We start from the raw sequence: 19,870 nt of genomic DNA, 5'->3' as shown, positions 1-19,870 counted from the left end.
AGGCCTTATCTTTGCAGCAGACACATACATGCTCTTATTTAAATAGACTGATATTTACTGACCTTAAAGCCCGGCTTCCTCCCTCTCTTCTTAGGCACTTTAATGGGTGGGAGGGACTCTGGGTAGCGGCTTTGATATTCCGGGTGCCTCTTCAGGGGTGGCCGACCCCTCTTGCGACCTGGAACTTTTCCACTTGCAGGCGGGAGGAAGGAGGGGCTTATGACCCCAGGTGACTGCATCTCTCCACCCCCTGACTGAACTGATGGAGCAGCAGGAATACTCATCAGACCTGAGTGAGGAAAATACAGTGTCCCAGTCTAAATGTACAACACTTTCATTTATGGTCAATTAAACAGGTATTTAATTTTCTACACTATCATTTTTATACAATTGATAGGTGCACTCAAATTTTGGTTAAGTATGGACAACCCAATGGTTGGGTAAATTACAAAATGCTGTTTAAAATTTACCCCAACCAAGAGTCTGTATTTTGCCCAAATGTTTTGTATTTTTCATATTACAGTTGAAAGAATTTAAAAACAGCAATAAAGACAAAACACACATTTTAACCATGGGGTTATTATGCTACTCTTTAATGCACCCAACAACCAAAACACACACACACACACACACACACACACACATTTCTGTAGTCAGTATGAAATTCTGGGTTCCCACACCTTTTGACCAATGAATTTCCATTTCCGTGTTTACTGGGCAATTTTAGTAATCTGAAAGAAAAAAAATTAGAATAAAAATATGGCAATTTTAGCTGATTTTTGTCATTTACAAAAGTAGCAAATTAATTAATTACAAGAAATTCAATCCAGCTAAAAATGTAAAGATTTAGAATGCACTATAAAAAAGAAACAAAGGAGAAGATAAAGGAAAATGTCTGTCTGTCTGCAGAAAAACAGATCTTGTCTATCAAAAATTGCCAGAATAATGGCTGACAAATTTACATACAAATTTCTGTCTTAACCAAACATTAAATCTTCCCAACTCTGTTATTTTTAAGACCATACCCAAAGATACAAACGCACAACATCTGATATTTTAATCAGTAAAAAAAAAGTTGAAAAGAGCCTATAAAAATGTGCACAGACTTTAAGAAAAGTGCACAATGAGTAAACTGCAATGAGCAACATTGTAACTAGACAGCATTCTGTCCTTATTATGCTTATTATTAGACCCCCGGTTTATTTTTTCCCCAATTTCTGTTTAATAGAAAGCAGATTTTTTTTCAACATATTTATAAACAATAGTTTTAATAACTCATCTCTAATATCTGATTTATTTTATCTTTGCCATGATGACAGAAATTTTTTTTTAATAGACATTTTTCAAGACACTTCTATACAGCTTAAAGTGACATTTAAAGGCTTAACTAGGTAAATTAGGTTAATTAGGCAGGTTGGGGTAAATAGGGAAGTTTTTTGTATAACGATGGTTTGTTCTGTAGACTATCGAAAAAGATTAAAGGGGCTAATAATTTTGATCTTAAAATGGCTTTAAAAAAATTTAAAACTACTTTTATTCTAGCTGAAATATATATATAATTTAATATAAATTATCAGACATACTGTGAAAATGTCCTTGCTCTGTAAAACAGAATTTGGGAAATATTTAAAAAAGTAAGAAAACTCAAAGGGGGCTAATAATTCTGACTTTAACTTTATGTTCGTTGAATTTCTCTGAAAAGATTGTTTGTGGCGCACCAAGATTCAGAATGCAGTGTTACATATCCAAATAAAAAGTACTGGAATTTAATCCAACTAAACAAGACAAAATCATTTAAATTATAATAAGTCACTGCTTTAACAAACATTTTCAGAAAGCAAAGCTGACAACTCTAGAACACACTGCATAACCACAGTGCATAAACTGCAAATGAACTGTTACTGAAACAAACAGGAGTACCTGTATTACAGCTACACTGTCTGATTACAAAAATAAACACTGCACAAGAATATAATGCACAGCCACAAGTGAGGACACGTTTAACAGTCTTCAGCATTTTAAATTCTTGAAAGTTTTTAATATTTAGATTTTTTTATTAAAAAAGCTATACTTTTTATTACATAATCTTTGCATCAATTTTTTTTAAAAATAGTAGCATTTATGAAAGGCGTTTCTAATGCAACATCTATGGGCAGAAAAGTTCATTTGACACTGTCTAACAAAAAATTCTTGTTTTGAAAGTTGTGGAAACACTATGGTGAGGTTGTTATTATGGTTATTGGTATAATCTTTTATAATAGCCACACTATGGTTATTAAGTGGGCGAATAATGCAAAAAAATTAATTAATTAAATTGTGGTACTCTCTCATGTATGTTTTCCCAAACTATGATTACTTCTGCTGCTAAGAAATGTAAAAAATCCTTTTGCACAAAATGTATTTTAGATATTTCATTTTAGTAGTATAGCCTAATTGGGTAATTATATTATTTTAAGAACAAAAGCTTGACGGTTTAGAAATGAGGTGGCCTAAAGTGTGCAGACTGTGAAAGAAGCAGACACATGGAGCCACATAAAAGCATCTTCTCTATCCTGCGCTCCTCCAGCTCTCTCTCTCTCTCTCTCTCTCTCTCTCTCTCTCTCTCTCTCTCTCTCTCTCTCTCTGAGCGAGTGAGTCCCCCTCCCCCAGCCCTCATTGAGTCTCATCCCCTCCCCCTCCAGCTGTGGCCTTACCATCAGCTTCTTCTGCTCTCCTCCTCTCATCCTTCCTTTACCGAGTATTCCCTCAAACTCTTTGAACCTGGAGCTTCTAAGATGAAACTAATTCATTATATTAAATAATGATTTCTTTAGGACAGAGAAATTAATAAGATACAAAACATATTAATCTAAAAATGCTGTTATTCTCAAATTGGTGTTTGTTATCCTATTATTGTAAGATATTACAGTAATCATAAGCGCACTTTTTGTAGTGCAAATCATTTTTGTTTTGCACTTATAGGCTCTGTTTACACCTGGTATGAGATTTTTAGTAAATCAGGTCAGAACATTTCAAATTCAATTTTTATTTGTCACATGCATAGATAGACATTGAGATGCTTATAAGTATGAAGACACATTTCCATTTACATCTGGTGTTTTAATCTCTTTTGTCCATTTTCTATCTTTCCTTATTTCTTCATATGTTATCCTTATAAAGATAATTTCAATGTGGTGATGTCATTGGCCCTTGAACATTTCCTGCTTGTTATGGTACTATTTCATAATTGTAAAAGGAGGAAATTAAATCATATATTTATGTTAAAACAGCTATCATAAAATTATTTAGCAATATGTGGACCTTTTTGGATTCTCTGAAGCTATGGAAATTTAAAAAAAATGTTAAACCATTGTTAATGTTTACATTTCTCAAAATGGTCTATACACCTACATAATTTACATACATTAATGTACTCTGATAGCCACAAAACAATTTCATCTGGCTGCTAACATGTCTTCGTATCTGTATCATTTGCGTCAGTTTGAATGCATTTGACCACATAAGCATTTACATTACAGAAGCAATCCAGTCAAACATATTTTAGACCGTTTCTGGAAGTGGTCAAAAATGGACAAGCTCTAAACATTTCACACCAATTTTACACCAGTATTTAGCCTTCTATTTTAATCAGATCAACAAAAACACATCTTAAATATACCAGTCGTGAACCATTTGTTATTCTCCTAGTAATTTACACTCTTGCAAATAAAAATGGCCAGTGATGCCACTAAACACTAGTGCCATTCTGTTTTTTTTCTGTTTTTTTGTGTGTGTTTTACAAATAAACTTTTAGCTTGTTTTTTGTTGTTTATTTTTTAAACACCTTTTTTCATTTTGTGAATAACAGCTTAATAGTCCAAAGACCCCTTTCCCATCCTAAAAACCTTTCTATGTGGAATAAAATGATTCTACAAATCTCAAAGGTTCTACATGGAAACATAAAAGCCAATAAAGAAGCTTTAAGTGTGGGTCTATAGCCTACCTATAACCAGGGCCAGACAGAATCTGCGGACATTTTTTGCTATTTCTGTGGAGAATTTTGTTACAAATCTGTGGATTTATGTGGAATGATTTTAGGAGTATCGTAACTATAAAATTAATATATAATACAAAAAAATAATACCTTTTTAACTTTTTTTAATGTTTACAATGCAAATCCAATTAGTTACTTATTTGGTAAACAAAGCAAGTCTCTCATTTGATATCTCTACTAAAAGAGATAAAATATAACTTTACAAACAGTATTGTGAATAAATTATATGAACATTTTAATATTACTATTATAACACAATAATATTAGTGAAAATAATTTAAAAATTAACAAATACAAATTTACACAAGTAAATTTATTAATGATGGGCTAAAATCTGCGGATTTCTGCATGTAGATTCTGTGTGGGCCTACCTTTAGCTAATAATTTTTCTTTCTGAGGTGTATAAAATAAAATAATAGTGTTAATAAAACAATACAACCAATAATATTTAATCATAATGATTTTAGTAATAATATCTTTAATTATTTGAACTAATTTAGTATTTCCTGTAACAACACAAACTCATTTTCAGTTTTTAAAGGGTGTGTGGTAAATATGCTATAAAACCTGATTTTCTAAAATCCCTCATGATAAATATTAAATGACTAAATGAAAAAGAGCAAGGACTAAAAAAAGTAATTGCCAACATCGAATATGTGATTTAGAAATATAAAATAATAATAATACACATTTTTCTACAAGAAAAAGAGAGATGACCCTAATTATAAACTGTTCTCATATGCACTTTCTAAAACATCGGATTATTTCCGCTCACCTGCGCTCTATCTCCCTCTCTCTCCCTCATATACATCAGGCAGGCCATGCGTAATTGCATTAATCTTTTTATCGCCGTCAATGTTCTGCTTCCAAAATCAACAAAAGGAAACCCTTCATTTTAATCCGGACGACAAAAACTCGACAACCGGCAAACGCTTTATCCTGGGAAAGAGGGCCATTAAAAATAGCGCGTCAAAAATAGAGCCCCATTCCTCATGCGCGTGTTCATGTTTACGAGCGGTGCGCGAGCTTTCCTTCCTTTCCTCCTAATCTCACCGCCAAAATCAGAGGCACGCAAACATGCTGTAAATGTACGAGCACTCACCGAGCACCCAGCGCAGGAGCGGACCTGTTATCAGCAGTGTCAAGAAAAGCGTCTAAAAGCCGCTTAATTCCGAGTCTCCGTCGCTGTCACGGAGCGGCCGCTTCTGAAGCCCCGGCAGCCCTGAGCCTCCAGCGCGCGCTCTCGACAGACACCGCCGCGCGCGCCAGCCGCTACATCGGCCTCTTTTTGTCGTCATGGCAACAGGGCGCCTAACATCCTCTCTCTGCCTCTCACGGTCATAATGCTGATGCGGAGTCATTTACAGCAGACACGAGCTCATCGACTCAATTAGAGAAAACATACAATCGCCCATTATTAACGATGATAAGGTAGTTTCTATCACACATTTTACTACATCTAAAAATTAACTAATTATCATACTGCATAATTAATAATTTACATAATTTTAATCAGCAACTGATTTAGTTAAAATATTTTATTTATTGCCTAACGTTACATTTTACATAAGGTTTACATTTATACAACAACTGTATATTAGATAGTAAATGGAGCAAAAGCTTAAAATTCTCTTTTGAATGCGTCCTAAATTTGCCAATTCTCCCTCTAGGCCAAATCTACAGTTAATCTAGAACAAACCACAAGTGGGACATTAGTATACCACATTAACTGCTAAAAATAATAATCATGTGCAGAGATTTTCTATCAAACACGTTATTATTTTATTATCTAAAACACATCGACATGTAATAATCTATAGCATATCATGAATAATTGACATTTTAAATAACTGGTGACTAACTTGTGTTAGACATTTTACTTAAATATAAAAATATAATGTTGAACATATGTTTGTTATTTTAGAATTTGCATTTTGTATGAAAAAATAAACAACCAAATAAAGGTTCAAAATAATCCAACAAATCATCAAATATTTTACCCAACTGCTTGAGTTCTTTTTTAATAAACATTTTAAGGTCAAAATTATTTGCCCCTAAGCTATTTTTTTTTTATTGATAGTCTACAGAACAAACCATCATTATACAATAACTTGCCTGACTAACCTAACCTGCCTAGTTAACCTTATTAACCTAGTTAAGCCTTTAAATGTCACTTTAAGCTGAATACTATAGTGTCTTGAAAAAATATCTAGTCAAATATTATTTACTGTCATCATGGCAAAGATAAAATAAATCATTTTTTAGAAATAAATTATTAAAACTATTATGTTTAGAAATGTGTTGAAAAAATCTGCTCTCCATTAAACAGAAATTTGGGGGAAAATAAACAGGGCAGCTAATAATTTAGGGGGGCTAATAATTCTGACTTTAACTGAATATATATATTAAAGTTAAGTGATTGAGGAAATGCTCAAGATGACGAGCAAAACATATTGTCTTGTTTTCAGAAATAATATGCTAAAATGAAGTGAGTTCTTCCTTAAAACAAGCAAAATAATCTGCCAATGAGGTAAGCAAAATAATCCTATGTCGAAAGGAAAAACAAGATTATTTTGCTTACCTCATTGGCAGATTATTTTGCTTGTTTTAAGGAAGAACTCACTTCATTTTAGCATATTATTTCTGAAAACAAGACAATATGTTTTGCTCGTCAACTTAAGTATTTCCTCAATCATTTAACTTTAATTATATACAGTTGAAGTCAGAATTATTAGCCCCCCCTGAATATAGAACTCACATGTTTTGCTTAATGCTTCTTGATTTAAGAATTTTTAGATATTTGAAGTAGAAACCAGACAAAAAAATCTTAGTAAGAAAAGCATTTTTTTGGGGTGTAAAAAGTTAAAGTCCTGCACTTTTCTAAACTATTTAGTAGTTTTGATCAGGACTGGAATTGATTAACAAATTTATGCAAAAAAAAAAAAAAAAGTAGATATATATATATCAGATGCATTTTTACAGCAGTTCAGTAGATGTTTTCATCTGTAATATAACAAAAGGGTAGTAAATTTGAACAGTGCGCAGGGGTTAAGAATTTCTACAGATTATCACAAACCACTGTTATCCAATAAATTACCTATCCTAACTTACCTGGTTAACCTAAGTCTTTAAATGTCACTTTAAGCTGAATACTAGTATCCTGTAAAATAATATGTACTGTCACAATGGCAAAGACAAAATAAATTGTTATGAAACTATTATGTTTAAAAATGTTTTGGAAAAAATCTTTTCTCCCTTTAAACAACACTTAGGAAATATTTTTTAAACAAATTCAAATTTCACTGGAGGGCTAATAGTTTTTACTTTAAAACAGTATTATCATTATTAAGCTAAATGTGACATTCTGGCTCTAAAACTCAGATGGCTTCCTTTGAATCACAGAGGACCCACTGCAGTTTTAGTATACTAAGTTGCCTACTTAAAAAGGACTTTGTTTTATGACCACTGACAATCCACTGTCATATAGGTATTAATAACTCTGTAATTGTGATACTACAAACAGCAAAATAAAATCCAGGGAAAAACAAGGCAAATAAAACACCACATATCCAAGCAGGCCATATAATAAGTGATAATAATAAGTCCATGCAGCCCCAGCACACATACATGCATTCATCCAGACAAATGCAGGCAGACGACTGCAGGATGTGCAGTTGAGTAAATCCCTGAAGAGTTATGATTGGAACTCAGAGATTATCCAACACACAGAGTCCAGTCACTGTCTGTGAACTGAGGAACGCTGGGAATGTGTGGAGCTCATGAACAACACACCAACACACCCACACACCCACCCACACACACACACACACACACACACACACACACACACACACACACACACACACACACACACACACACACACACACACACACACACACACACACACACACACACACAAACACACACACAAACACACAAACACACAAACACACACAAACACACACTGTTAGTGTGGGTGTGTAACAACACCAAGGTCCCCTCTTAGATGGGTACGCAAGTGCACACACTCACGCAGACACTCACGAACACACTGGATCTGCTGACTGATGTTAGTCACACGGGACACAGATTAACCACTTCAGTCAAATGAGATTTAGTCAAAGTCAGGCGGCGAGACAATAAATTACATTTTGCCTTTTCTTAATCGAAACTGGGATGCTACAGGAAGACCACAAGCACTTTCCAGTGTCAAACATACACACACCTAATAATGACCACACATCTTCTTTCAAACAGTCACATCGCTGTCCTCCCATTTGGTCAGTTGCATGTAATAAATGCTTCCAGGTCAACTGAAGGTCAAGCTAAGTGAAGACTTACCAGAATAAATACACTTCATACACACCAACAAAACAAACTTGATAAAGTTTAGTTTGCAGAGAAATAATGCAAATGTTTGGAGAAAATAGCTTTAAAAACAGATTTTTTTTTAGGATTTTTTAAAGGTTAATAACAAGGTAAAACAAAATAACAAGGTAAAATAAATGTGTATTGAATAAATAAATACTTAAAAATTAGAATAAATTAAGTAAACAGTATTTATTAAATGAAACAGGAAAAGACGAAATAAACTGACATTGACTTAGCCTATCTACATATTCCCTGCTTCCAAAGATTTGTTTAAACAAGCCATTGTCATATTGATGATCTGGTGCATGTCTTCTCTAGATGATTTGTATTTTCGACAATTACTTCCTAATGTTTTACCTAGATTAATCTGTTTCTAATTTAAACAACCTGTGGCCTCCCTTCCTTTTTCCTTTTTCCATTTATTTTTTATGCCTTTTTAATTATTGTTATAATTTTTACTGTTGATCTCTTTCCTCTAAACTGAAAACAAAAATGTAAATATGATTGTGATGTTATATCGTCATATATTTATTACATCTCAATAAAAATAAAAGTAAATCATTTAAGAATTAAATTAAAAATACAAAAATGTTTAAGATTCGATTCTGTTTTTCAAAATTTGACACAAATATATAAATGTAATAAACATCAATAAAACATATAAATATATACCAATTACATTAAAATAAATACACACGTGCATCTATATATTTAAGAAAATGTTTATTTATATTTAAAATATATATGTATATGATACATATATATTGAACAAAATAGTTTTGTATATGTAAATGTAACGTATTTTTTATTTAATGCTATGTCAGCAACCGATGCTATTTTCATGGCATAAACATTTCAATAATAAATATACACTTAAAAACAATAAACTAATGAAGTCATTAATTAAATAAGATTGTTTGTGTTTATACATAATAAAAATGAAAATAAAAAATTCCTGGTGTCACTTTGATAAAAAGTCATTAAGAGAGGTCATTTCATTAAAAAGTCTTTAGGAATCATTAAAAGCAGGACAGTCCAGTAAAATGTGTTTTACAGTAAGGGGAGTTGTGGAGTACAGGGGTCTTTACCTTTCAGCAAAAAGGTATGGGTTGTTTGTCATTGACATACATAGTTAATAAAATACACATTTATTATGTCAAATTATGTAAAATCTTTGCCCAGCACTAAGAAAAAAATCAAATGCAAAACTAAAATCATAAATCCAGAATTTTCAAGTGGTATTCTATTTTTCCCCCCATCTCTCCATCCCTGATGTAAAATATAATAATAACATTGTTAAACCCAATAAGTTAAGGTAACTCAAGTCATTTGCGGAAACCGATTACAACAAACCATTGAAGTTCAAAAACTAATCCTAATGAGTACTGTGAACTTAATCCATTTGAGTAAACGAAGCAATTTGAGCATAGTAAAACCCAATAAATAAAGAGAACTCAAACCAACTGAGTACTAGAAAACCCAATAAGTAAAGGCAACTCAAACTGTTTGAGGAAACCCATTGCTACAAACCATTTTGTTTAAAAAAAAACAAGCTAATATATACAAGTACTGTGAACTTACTACATTTAAGTAAAATTTTATGTGGACCTTTTAAACAACAAACTGTTTAAAGTAACTGAACAGAATAGTATGTACCAATCATAATACAATATATTCACAATAGATGTATCACAATAGATACATCATATACAATATATATATATATATATATATATATATATATATATATATATATATATATATATATATATATATATATATATATATATATATATATTCACTCACAACTAAGAGCCACTTTCCTTGGACACAATAAACAGATTAACAAAGAAAGCACAGCAGCAGCAGCAAAAGTTCAAACTACAATAGATGTAGCTACACAAAATCAAATAGGTCATCAGCAAAATCAATAATCTATGGGGGTTGCCATGACAACAGCACTTGCCCATGCAAAAATAATAGCTCGCAATGAAAGAGCGAGCGAAAGAAAGAAAGGTTATTATCTTTGGGACTGGTAAAGAATCTTGCTGGCAGAGCATTAGCTGCTATCACAGAAATCACATCCGCTCTCATGGCTGAGAGACAGTGGTTTCTATGGAGCGTCTTACAGCACCAACAATAAGCAAACTCAGGGAAACTGTGGCAGATACACAGCCAGCCTGACACAGAGTCTTCACAAAGCCTCTATACAGAGCGGTCAGCGGTTCAGCAGGCTTTAAAAGCAAGTCAATTGTGTACTGTAAGGGCCGGTTTCACAAACAGAGCTTAGCTTAAGTCAGGACTATAGGCCTTTACTAAATTAGGTAGTTAAGTAGGTTTTATAAAAACAACTTTACTTGTGGGTGTACATGTGGGTGTAAGCTTTTTTTAGTTAAAAGGACAGTTCACCCAAAAATGTTTCAAGGTTTATTTATTCTGTTAAACACAAAAGGATATTTTTAAGAATCTTGCTGAAAAACTGTAACCATTGACTTCCATGGTAGGAATATATAGACAATGGAAATGAATGGTAACAGGTTTCCAGCTTATCTTCTTTATTGTTTAACATAAGACAGAAACCTTGGCTTGACAGGATGAGAAAATGAAGACCAAATTTTCAGTTTTAGGTGAACTATTCCTTTAAGACAGCTCATAAATGTTTAGTCTAGAACTAGCATTAAGCCTTATGTCTAAAGCAATCATATATGAGTTCAAATAAAATTTGTAAAAATAAAATGCTAAATCGAGATATCAACTTGGAACGAATTGATGGCATGATAAACATAAATCAATAAACCAGTGTACCAGTATTAAAAGTATTTAACTTTAAAAAGGCAATTGTTATATTTCACAAAAAATTGTTAAAAGTAACAAAATAATTACAAATAATACTTGACAATAGTAAATTGTTTTGGTGAAATATTAAACTCAGAAAGGAGACCTTCACGGCTGTCTCACTGGACTGCACTGTGAAATACATTTAGAGAGCCCATTTAACAGCCTGACGCAGAGCTGGACACCATTCACCCATCCAGCTGATCGCTATATTTAATTTCTAATTACGCCTGGAATACAGAAGCCAATAAATCAAAAGTTAATTAAAGTCATGGATTCATCTTTAGTGCAACTCAATCATCTCAAATCCATTAACATTGTAGATGAGGGACAAGTACTGTGTGTGCGTGCCTATGCGTGTCTTTTTATGTATGCTTCTCTACTGTATGTAAAGGAAAGAGAGGGAGAGAAATCCAATGTGACATTACCTTAAACGATTTTTAAATATTAATGCTTCAATTTAATTTATTATACAATAATATAAATAAACACAGTGGGTAAAATCCTCCTGCTAAATATATTTCTAAAGAATTTTTTTGGGAAATCAGATGAAAGCAGCAAAACAAAATGTCAAGCAAAATTAAAAACAAGCTATTTTCTACAATGTATCATTCATTATTGTCATTACTATTTTCAGATAATTAATACTTACTCAGATTTTAAGCGGGATCAGGATTGGAATCGAACCAATTTGCTGAACTAGCATTTTACAACCATTACAATGTTTTAACACATTCATCTAATTAACACAGCTTTAAATGGAATAAATACTCTAAGTGAACTAAACAGAGCGATCACCAATTTCATCAGTTTCAGAGTCACATGAGAGGAATCACCTGCAGCCTTTGACTGGAAATTATATTATGACTGCACACATGTAGGCTTTTCCCGTGATCTTGTGGGTATTCCTTTGGGTGCTCCGGTTTTCCGGTCCATAGACATGGCCGTAGTGCATGTGTGTGAATGCAAGAGTGTGTGTGTTTTCCAGTGTTGGGTTGTGGCTGGAAGGGCATCCGCTGCGTAAAACATAAGCTGGATAAGTTGGCGGTTCATTCCACAGTGGCGACCCCAGATTAATAAAGCCAAAAAGAAAATGAATGAATGAATGAATGTTTCTGGATGCTGCTTTTCGTTTTGTCCTAAAATATATGTACTGGGAGACCCGTTCGTGCTGGGGTCTGGTGTGAAGATGTCTGAGTGGATTCAAATAAGTATTATGATTGGAAGACAAATCATTATGAGGGGATGGCGTTCAGCTACTACACCATCATTTCAAGAATGCATGGGTTACAGAATTAGGGATGGTGGCAGCATATGAAAAAAGGAAATATATTACTTGACAAACTGGATGTTTATCAGAGAAGATGGGGAAATTATTTGGCATTTTTGGAGGATGAATAAGGTCACTGTGGTGAGACACACGGTAAAAAAATATTATTTGATTTATTTATGGATTATTATTAATGCATTGTTTTTTTTTAAATAATTATTATTTTCTGTGTACGTGATTTTTTGTTTATTGAGTTTATATGAATTTATAATAGCAACATCTAATTACTGTAACTGCCGCTGTTGAGAAGGTATTGTATGGAAGACGAAACTCACAAAAACAATAAAGAAATAAATATGCAAATAAATGAATAAATATATATACACACAATTTCCTTTATAAATAAACCAACAAATAAATACACAAACAAGTAAACGAATAACTAAATACACAATTTCCTGCATAAATAAAACAATAAATAAATAAACGAATATATGAATACACAAATTCCTGCGTAAAAAAAATAAAATAATAAATACATGCGCAAATAAATAAATAAAGGTAGATATAAATATACAAATTACTGCATAAATATAACAATAAATAAATAAATACATAAATAAATAAATGAATAAATATATACACAAATTTCTGCATAAATAAAACAATAAATAAATATGCAAATAAATAAATTAATATATAAATCTACAAATTCCGGTGTAAATAAATATATAAATAATTAATAGTGTGATGTAAAAGGGGAAAAAAAAAACTTTCTTTTTTTTATCAGGTTCATCTTAGGTCAGACATTAAAATATACATAATATTAATACATATAAATATACGCACTGATACAATTCACCAAAAAATTAATTATCAGGAAAAATTATAATTATACACTAAAGAAGTATGTGAATAAAAGGTAAAATACCACATTTATACACAAAGCTATACAAACATGAGATAAAAAAAAATATTAATAAAAAAAAGATAAAGTATGTATTAAGATATAGGTGTCTCCTTAAAAAATTTAGAAAATTTAGAAAAGGGCTCGAGACTTTCTGGAACTGTTCTGGCTTTTGTTTTATTGCAAACCAAATCTTTTCAATTTGAAGAGCATATAGGAAAGAAGGAAAAAACTACTTTCAGTTTAGCAATTTCTCATTCCCCTAACATCCGTGTTATTTATTTAATCATTAATCTGCCCGCACTGTTTGTTTATTTATTTATTTATTTATTTATTTATTTATTTATTTATTTATTTATTTATTTATTTATTTATTTATTTATGCATGGATTTGTTATATATAGAATTATTAGCCCCCTTTAAATTTTTTATTTTTTTTAAATATTTCCCAAATAATGTTTAGCAGACCAAGGAAATTTCCACAGTATGTCTGAAAATATGTTTTCTTCTGGAGAAAGTCTTATTTGTTTTATTTCAGCTAGAATAAAAGCAGTTTTTAACGTCTTAAAAAATTAAGGTCAAAATTATTACCCCTTTTATATATTTTTTGATAGTTTACAGAACAAACCATCGATAGACATAACTTGCCTAATAACCCTAACCTGTTTACTTAACCTAATTAACCTAGTTAAGCCTTTAAATGCCACTTTAAGCTGTATAGAAGTGTCTTGAAAAAAATCTACTAAAATAATATGTTCTGTCATCATGGCAAAAATAAAATAAATCAGTTATTAGAGATGAGTTATTAAAACTATTATGTTTATAAATATGCTGAAAAAAATCACCTCTCCATTAAACAGAAATGTCAGACAGTGTCTGTGTGTGTCTGTGTGTGCGCGCCTATGTATTTATTTGCAAATTTATTCATTTATTGTTTTATTTGTGGATTTATTAATTAATATATTTATTTGCATATTTATTTATCATTTTATTTATAGAGGAATTTGTGGATTTATTAATTAATATATTTATTTACTTGCAAATTTATTTAGTTTATTGTTTTTGCGGATTTTGTCATCCATAGGGAGGAAAGGGGAAAGTGGGTGTTAAAATGTGTAAACTGACTGTGCTGTTAAATTATCAGACACACACACACACACACACACACACACACACACACACACAGACACACACACACACACAGACAGACACACACACACACACGCATGCATGCATTAACTCAAGCCAAAATAACAAAAGGATAAAAGCAAGCATTGTCTGCCAAGTCCTCCAGCCAACGCCTAGCATCGAGGAGGGGATTTGTGAAGAAGAAAAATAAATAAATAAATTGAAGTGTTACCCCTCACAAACAACAGCAAGAACTTATTTACTTCATACATGGCAAGTTGCCATAGCAACAGACAAGGGAATCTTGAACCATGTTGTTGAAATATGAAAAACAGCACCAAAAAGCACCAAAAATTAATATACGTGTAAGACCACTGCAGTGTCTACTATTTCCCTCCAAGAAAGATTAAAAAAAGCATCAATCTCTCTTCACACAGCATGAGAATTGGGACTGCAATAATTAAGAATGACATACATTAATCTTCATTAATCTTTTTGGAACCAAGCAGCGCAGAATCCCGAGGTTTTAATGTAATAAACGGAGGAGCTTCTCCTTCTTCCTCTCCATCTTATCCTCTCTAATGCTGCATTTTTCTCTCTTGTGCCCAATTACTCTTCTCTCAAATCTTTCACCAGCTGGTGAACCATCCAAATCCCTCTTAATTATGGTAAAACCCTGAGTTTTAAACAAACAGGTCTCTATATGCACATATAGCATTTTATACACTGAAGAACGGACCTTTTTCAGTCATAAACAGGAAATAAGGAAACAACACCAATGGGATTGTAACAAGCCCAACTGGCCATTCACACAATCGTCTTGTATTGTCAAACAACACTTGCGGGATCAAGTGTGTATCGTGTGTTTGTTAATCACAGATAATAATCACAGATAATATCTTACTTTGTGAACAAGTGGGAGGAGTCCTGTCTCGAGGCCGCCGCCCACTCTGCACTTCCTCTCCCAGGTCAACTAGTTGCCACAAGCTCCTCCCCCTGTCGTCACGGCGGTCGAGGCGAAGGCGGAGCCTGACGCTCTGCACACCCAGGACGCTCGGTATCCAGGAGACAGTGGAATCCTCCAAATCCCTGCCCCGCAGTCTCATTCCCACAGCCACTGGCGCATCTAGCAGATCATTACACTGGACACACACATACACACACACATGCAGAGCGTCAGAGCAGAACGCAGTGGAAACACACTTTACATTAGAGTAACTAGTGGTCTAACATCAAGCTGAAACCAAATTATCAATATGTTAGCAATGGCATTGGTATTTTATTGTTATCATCTGTGAATTTGCAGGCTAATTCAACAAACGTTTGAAAATTGTTTCATTAAATTCAATTAAATAATTTCCCAGTGATGGGTTGCAGCTGAAAGGGCATTGGCTATGTAAAACATATGCTGGATAAGTTGGGGCTTTATTGCGCTGTGGCAACCCCTGATTAATAAAGGGACTAAGCCAAAAAGAAAACAAATAAATTAATTCAAATAAAATAAAACTATGCGACGCAGTGGCACAGTATGTAGTGCTGTCGCCTCACAGCAAGAAGGTCGCTGATTCGAACCTCGGCTGGGTCAGTTGGCGTTTCTGTGTGGAGATTGCATGTTCTCCCTGCGTTCACGTGGGTTTTCTCCGGGTGCTCCGGTTTCCCCCACAGTCCAAAGACATGCGGTTCAGGTGAATTGGGTAGGCTAAATTGTCAGTAGTAGTATGAGTGTGAATAAGTGTGTGTGGATGTTTCCCAGAGATGGGTTGCGGCTGGAAGGGCATCCGCTGTGTAAAAATATGCTGGATAAGTTGGCAGTTCATTCCGCTGTGGTGACCCCGGATTAATAAAGGGACTAAGCTGAAAAGAAAATGAATTAATGAATGAAAATAAAACAAAAAATAAAATAATTGAATTAAATTGAAACCTGGAACCAGTATTTTGTAGAGCAATTTTAAGGACAAAGAAAATACAAAAATTAAAAATGGCATAAATTATTATAAAACAAACTAATGAATCATTGTAATAATACTACTAGTTTTCCCTATATTTTTTACTCTGCTACTCTGAATATTTACTCTGAAATAGCATGTAAGTGTGGCTTAGCAACAAGTGTAATCCCTGCACCCCGCCGGCCAACCACTAAGCATACAGTAGTCGCTTTAGGACAAAGTACATGAAAAAGTGAGTCCAGCAATCCTTGCATGCATGAAATATTGCACAATATGACAAGTTTTGCTTGCTAACTACATAACTGAAAACGTGCTAGATATAATACCGCTTTTTGTTCAGAATTATAGGATTATAAAGTACTATAAAACCCAGCGAATGACATGGTCTAGTGGGTCTCTGTCATCTTTAATATGCTGCGATTTCAGGAGGCATGGCTTTGGATGGCAGGGAAGGGACTGCATTTGAAAGATATTAATGCAATCAGTTAGCAGATCACCTACTGCACCTTTAACTGACTAAAACCATAAAAGCATTAACAAAAATGATATAAAACAAACAATAAATGTTTAATTTTAGCAAGTGTTTTTTAGTTTGAGGGTGCTTTTACACATTCCCCATTACTTTAACCGAACTACTTTAGTTTTGAACAATTACAGTTAAATTAATGAGATGGTCACTTCTAGTAAAACAAACCAACTGTAAGCTACAAACTAAGCACAAAAAGCTCTGAGACTGTAATTGAATAATAGTGGGTGGGTGTGTGGGTGGGTTGGATGAATGGAAATCTAATTAAAATAAAAAACACTATGAATATATAAATCTGTAATGGAACGTTTAAAAACTTTAACAGCATCAAATGATAATAAAATATTACTGCCAGGAACATCTGGCCAACATAAAGCTTAAAGAGGTAGATGAAAATCTAGATTCCTTGGATACTGGCCCAACTAGATGTTAACTAAGTAGCAAAGAAAGGTTGAAATTCATTCAATCATTCATTTACCTTCGGCTTAGTCCCTTTATTATCAAGAAGTGGAATGTACCACCAACTTATATGTTTTACACAGTGGATGCCCTTCCAGCTGCAACCCAGTACTGGGAAACACCCATACACTCTCACATGCACACACATAAAGACAATTTAGTCTATACAGTTCACCTATAGCTCAGGTCTTACTATGGGCGAAACTGGAGCACCAGGAGGAAACCCACGAAAACACAGGGAGAACATGCAAACTCCACAAAGAAATACCAACCAGCGACCTTCTTGCTGTGAGGCAACAGTGCTAACCGCTGAGCCACCATGTCGCTGGATGAAATTCAATAGCTATTTAATCTATGGCTTATTAACTTTTGTATTTCAGGTTAAGATTATAATGTCCAACAATTATTAAACATAAATGTAGAGGAACAGATCTTAACCTAAGCAACACGCAGACTTTAAAATACAAATTCCAGCATGTTTTACAGTCACCAGAGTCCAGTTTCACACATGAAAGCAAGCACAAGTACATTTTGAACGGATGTTTTCATTGACCCTAGATCAGGGTATTGAAGGAGTCGTGCATTAGAGCTTCTCAGGCATCTTTGTCAGCAGAATAAAAGATCAGACCAAGTGCTTTGTTTGGCAAAGGAATATTTCTTGGCAGCCATTCCTGACCCAAGCACTGGGTGGGTATTCAGATTGATATTCAGCCGAGAGGTGATGCAATGCTTCTTCAAAGTAAAGATGACCCAAAGTGGTCAGGATGTTAAACACATAAACACCACCACACATGCAATGTAAACAGAGCTTCTCCACTGCAAAGCTCTGCATGTCCCCTGTGGGATGAAGTCACTTGCAGCACTGAGTCAGTCATAATGTCTCATTTTATGTTCTGTGCTTTATCTTCCAGAAACGTCGACAACCGCAACAGAATGTTTCACAGGGATAGAATTTGGAGGACACTAAAACCGTAAAACCAATGAAAAAGAAATGCATCCTCCAAAGCCCCTTCATAGCTTTTTGTTCTTAATTATAGTTCCCGATTCGAAAGAATCACCATAAGTGGACAATAAAGTTGATATATGATGTTATTTTGTGTTTAGCTAAGCATATAAACACGAAAAGCACATGCAATGCCAGAGAAACGACAATTGGGACACAAGGATTTAAAAAAAAAAAAAGAACTTATTGTTGGTGATGATTAAAGGTATAGTCCACCAAAAAAATTCTGCAATCAAATTTCACAATTATGCCATTCCATTTTTTGTTTTCTGCTGAACACAACAGAAGATAATTTAAAGAGCGATGTCAACTAAACAGTTTTGGTTTTTAGCTGAAAAATATATCCATTAATTAACAGGCTCCATATTTCTTGATTCACAGTTTTTTTTATTTTATTTTTTTTATGCTTGAGTGTTAGATAGAACTTTGAGGACAACAAGCACTTAATTGATTATAAAGCTTGTTTGGCATGCTGTCCCAGGAGAGAGCCCTGAGCTTATAAGATCCTCGAGCCTGGGGCTCCCTCCCATTTTGCAAGGCGAGAGAGGAGTTTGAGCTCAGGTAGAACTCGTGCTGTAGTAGCTAATAAACAGATAGGGATTGCTCTTAAGAGATAACCACTTACCATGTATGCTATGGTGCCGATTTGGATTAGTCAGTTAACTTAAGTTGCATGTTTTTGAGCGGTGGGAGGAAACCGGGGGGCCCGGGAGAAACCCATGCGAGCTCGAGGAGAACGTGCAAACGCCATGCAGAAACGTTGGCTGGCTTGGTAATGACTATAACTAAAGATGTTCTTGCTGTGAGGCAACAGTGCTAACCACTGGGCCACTGTGCCACCCATCTAGGAAAGGAGGAGGAGTAGGGGTGGAATGGGGGATTCTTCAAAACGAAGATGACTGTGGTATGTGGTAGCTTAGGAGTTGTCTGGTTTGTGAATCATAAATTGAATAATGCCGGGCCGGCTGCAAGCAATCATAAGCACGTAATCCTCTCGAAATTAGTTTATAAATAAACTTCACTTAGTACAAGACGCATCGGTAACACTTTAGTTTAGGTCACAATTCATGGTATGAACAAACCTTTAACTAATATTACTAGCTTAGTAAACCACCAATCAGCTGTTTATTAACTGTTAGTAAGGCAGAAGTTGGGTTTGGGTTTTGAGGAGGATTGGACATGCAGAATAAGATCATACTTTATAACAGCTAATGAACAGTTCATATCTTAATATTATGCAGATAATAATTAGTTAATAGCATGAATTATGACCTAATCTAAAGAGTTACCGATGTGTCAATTTCCAGTTTGTACACAAACTAAGAAATGTGGTGACAATGCAGCAGTGCATATTCTGTACTTATTCTTCAAAAACTTTAGTCGAAATGTCA

At 33.8% G+C, this 19,870-nt stretch overlaps 1 protein-coding gene across 8 annotated transcripts in view; it reads right to left on the bottom strand.

The window, feature by feature from the left end:
• Window positions 1-19,870, bottom strand: part of scml4 (Scm polycomb group protein like 4) — a 55,846-nt gene that overhangs the window by 24,661 nt on the left and 11,315 nt on the right. Inside the window, exons 2-4 of one of the 8 annotated variants that reach the window (XM_068215652.2) lie at window positions 15,450-15,687; window positions 681-731; window positions 63-289 (exon numbers count right to left, since the gene is read on the bottom strand). In XM_068215652.2, the coding sequence (XP_068071753.1) occupies window positions 63-289; window positions 681-702 (249 nt within the window). In that variant the 5' untranslated portion in view covers window positions 703-731; window positions 15,450-15,687. Of the gene's footprint in view, window positions 1-62; window positions 290-680; window positions 732-4,808; window positions 5,279-15,449; window positions 15,688-19,870 lie in introns of those variants that run through there. The other 7 variants (XM_073933378.1, XM_009294787.5, XM_005160771.6 and 4 more) reach the window with 7 other exon arrangements.

Source organism: Danio rerio, chromosome 20 (assembly GCF_049306965.1).
Source record: "Danio rerio strain Tuebingen ecotype United States chromosome 20, GRCz12tu, whole genome shotgun sequence".
Taxonomy (NCBI): domain Eukaryota; kingdom Metazoa; phylum Chordata; class Actinopteri; order Cypriniformes; family Danionidae; genus Danio; species Danio rerio.
Note: the sequence above shows the minus strand (reverse complement) of the source record. Positions and strands in the feature narration are given on the sequence as shown.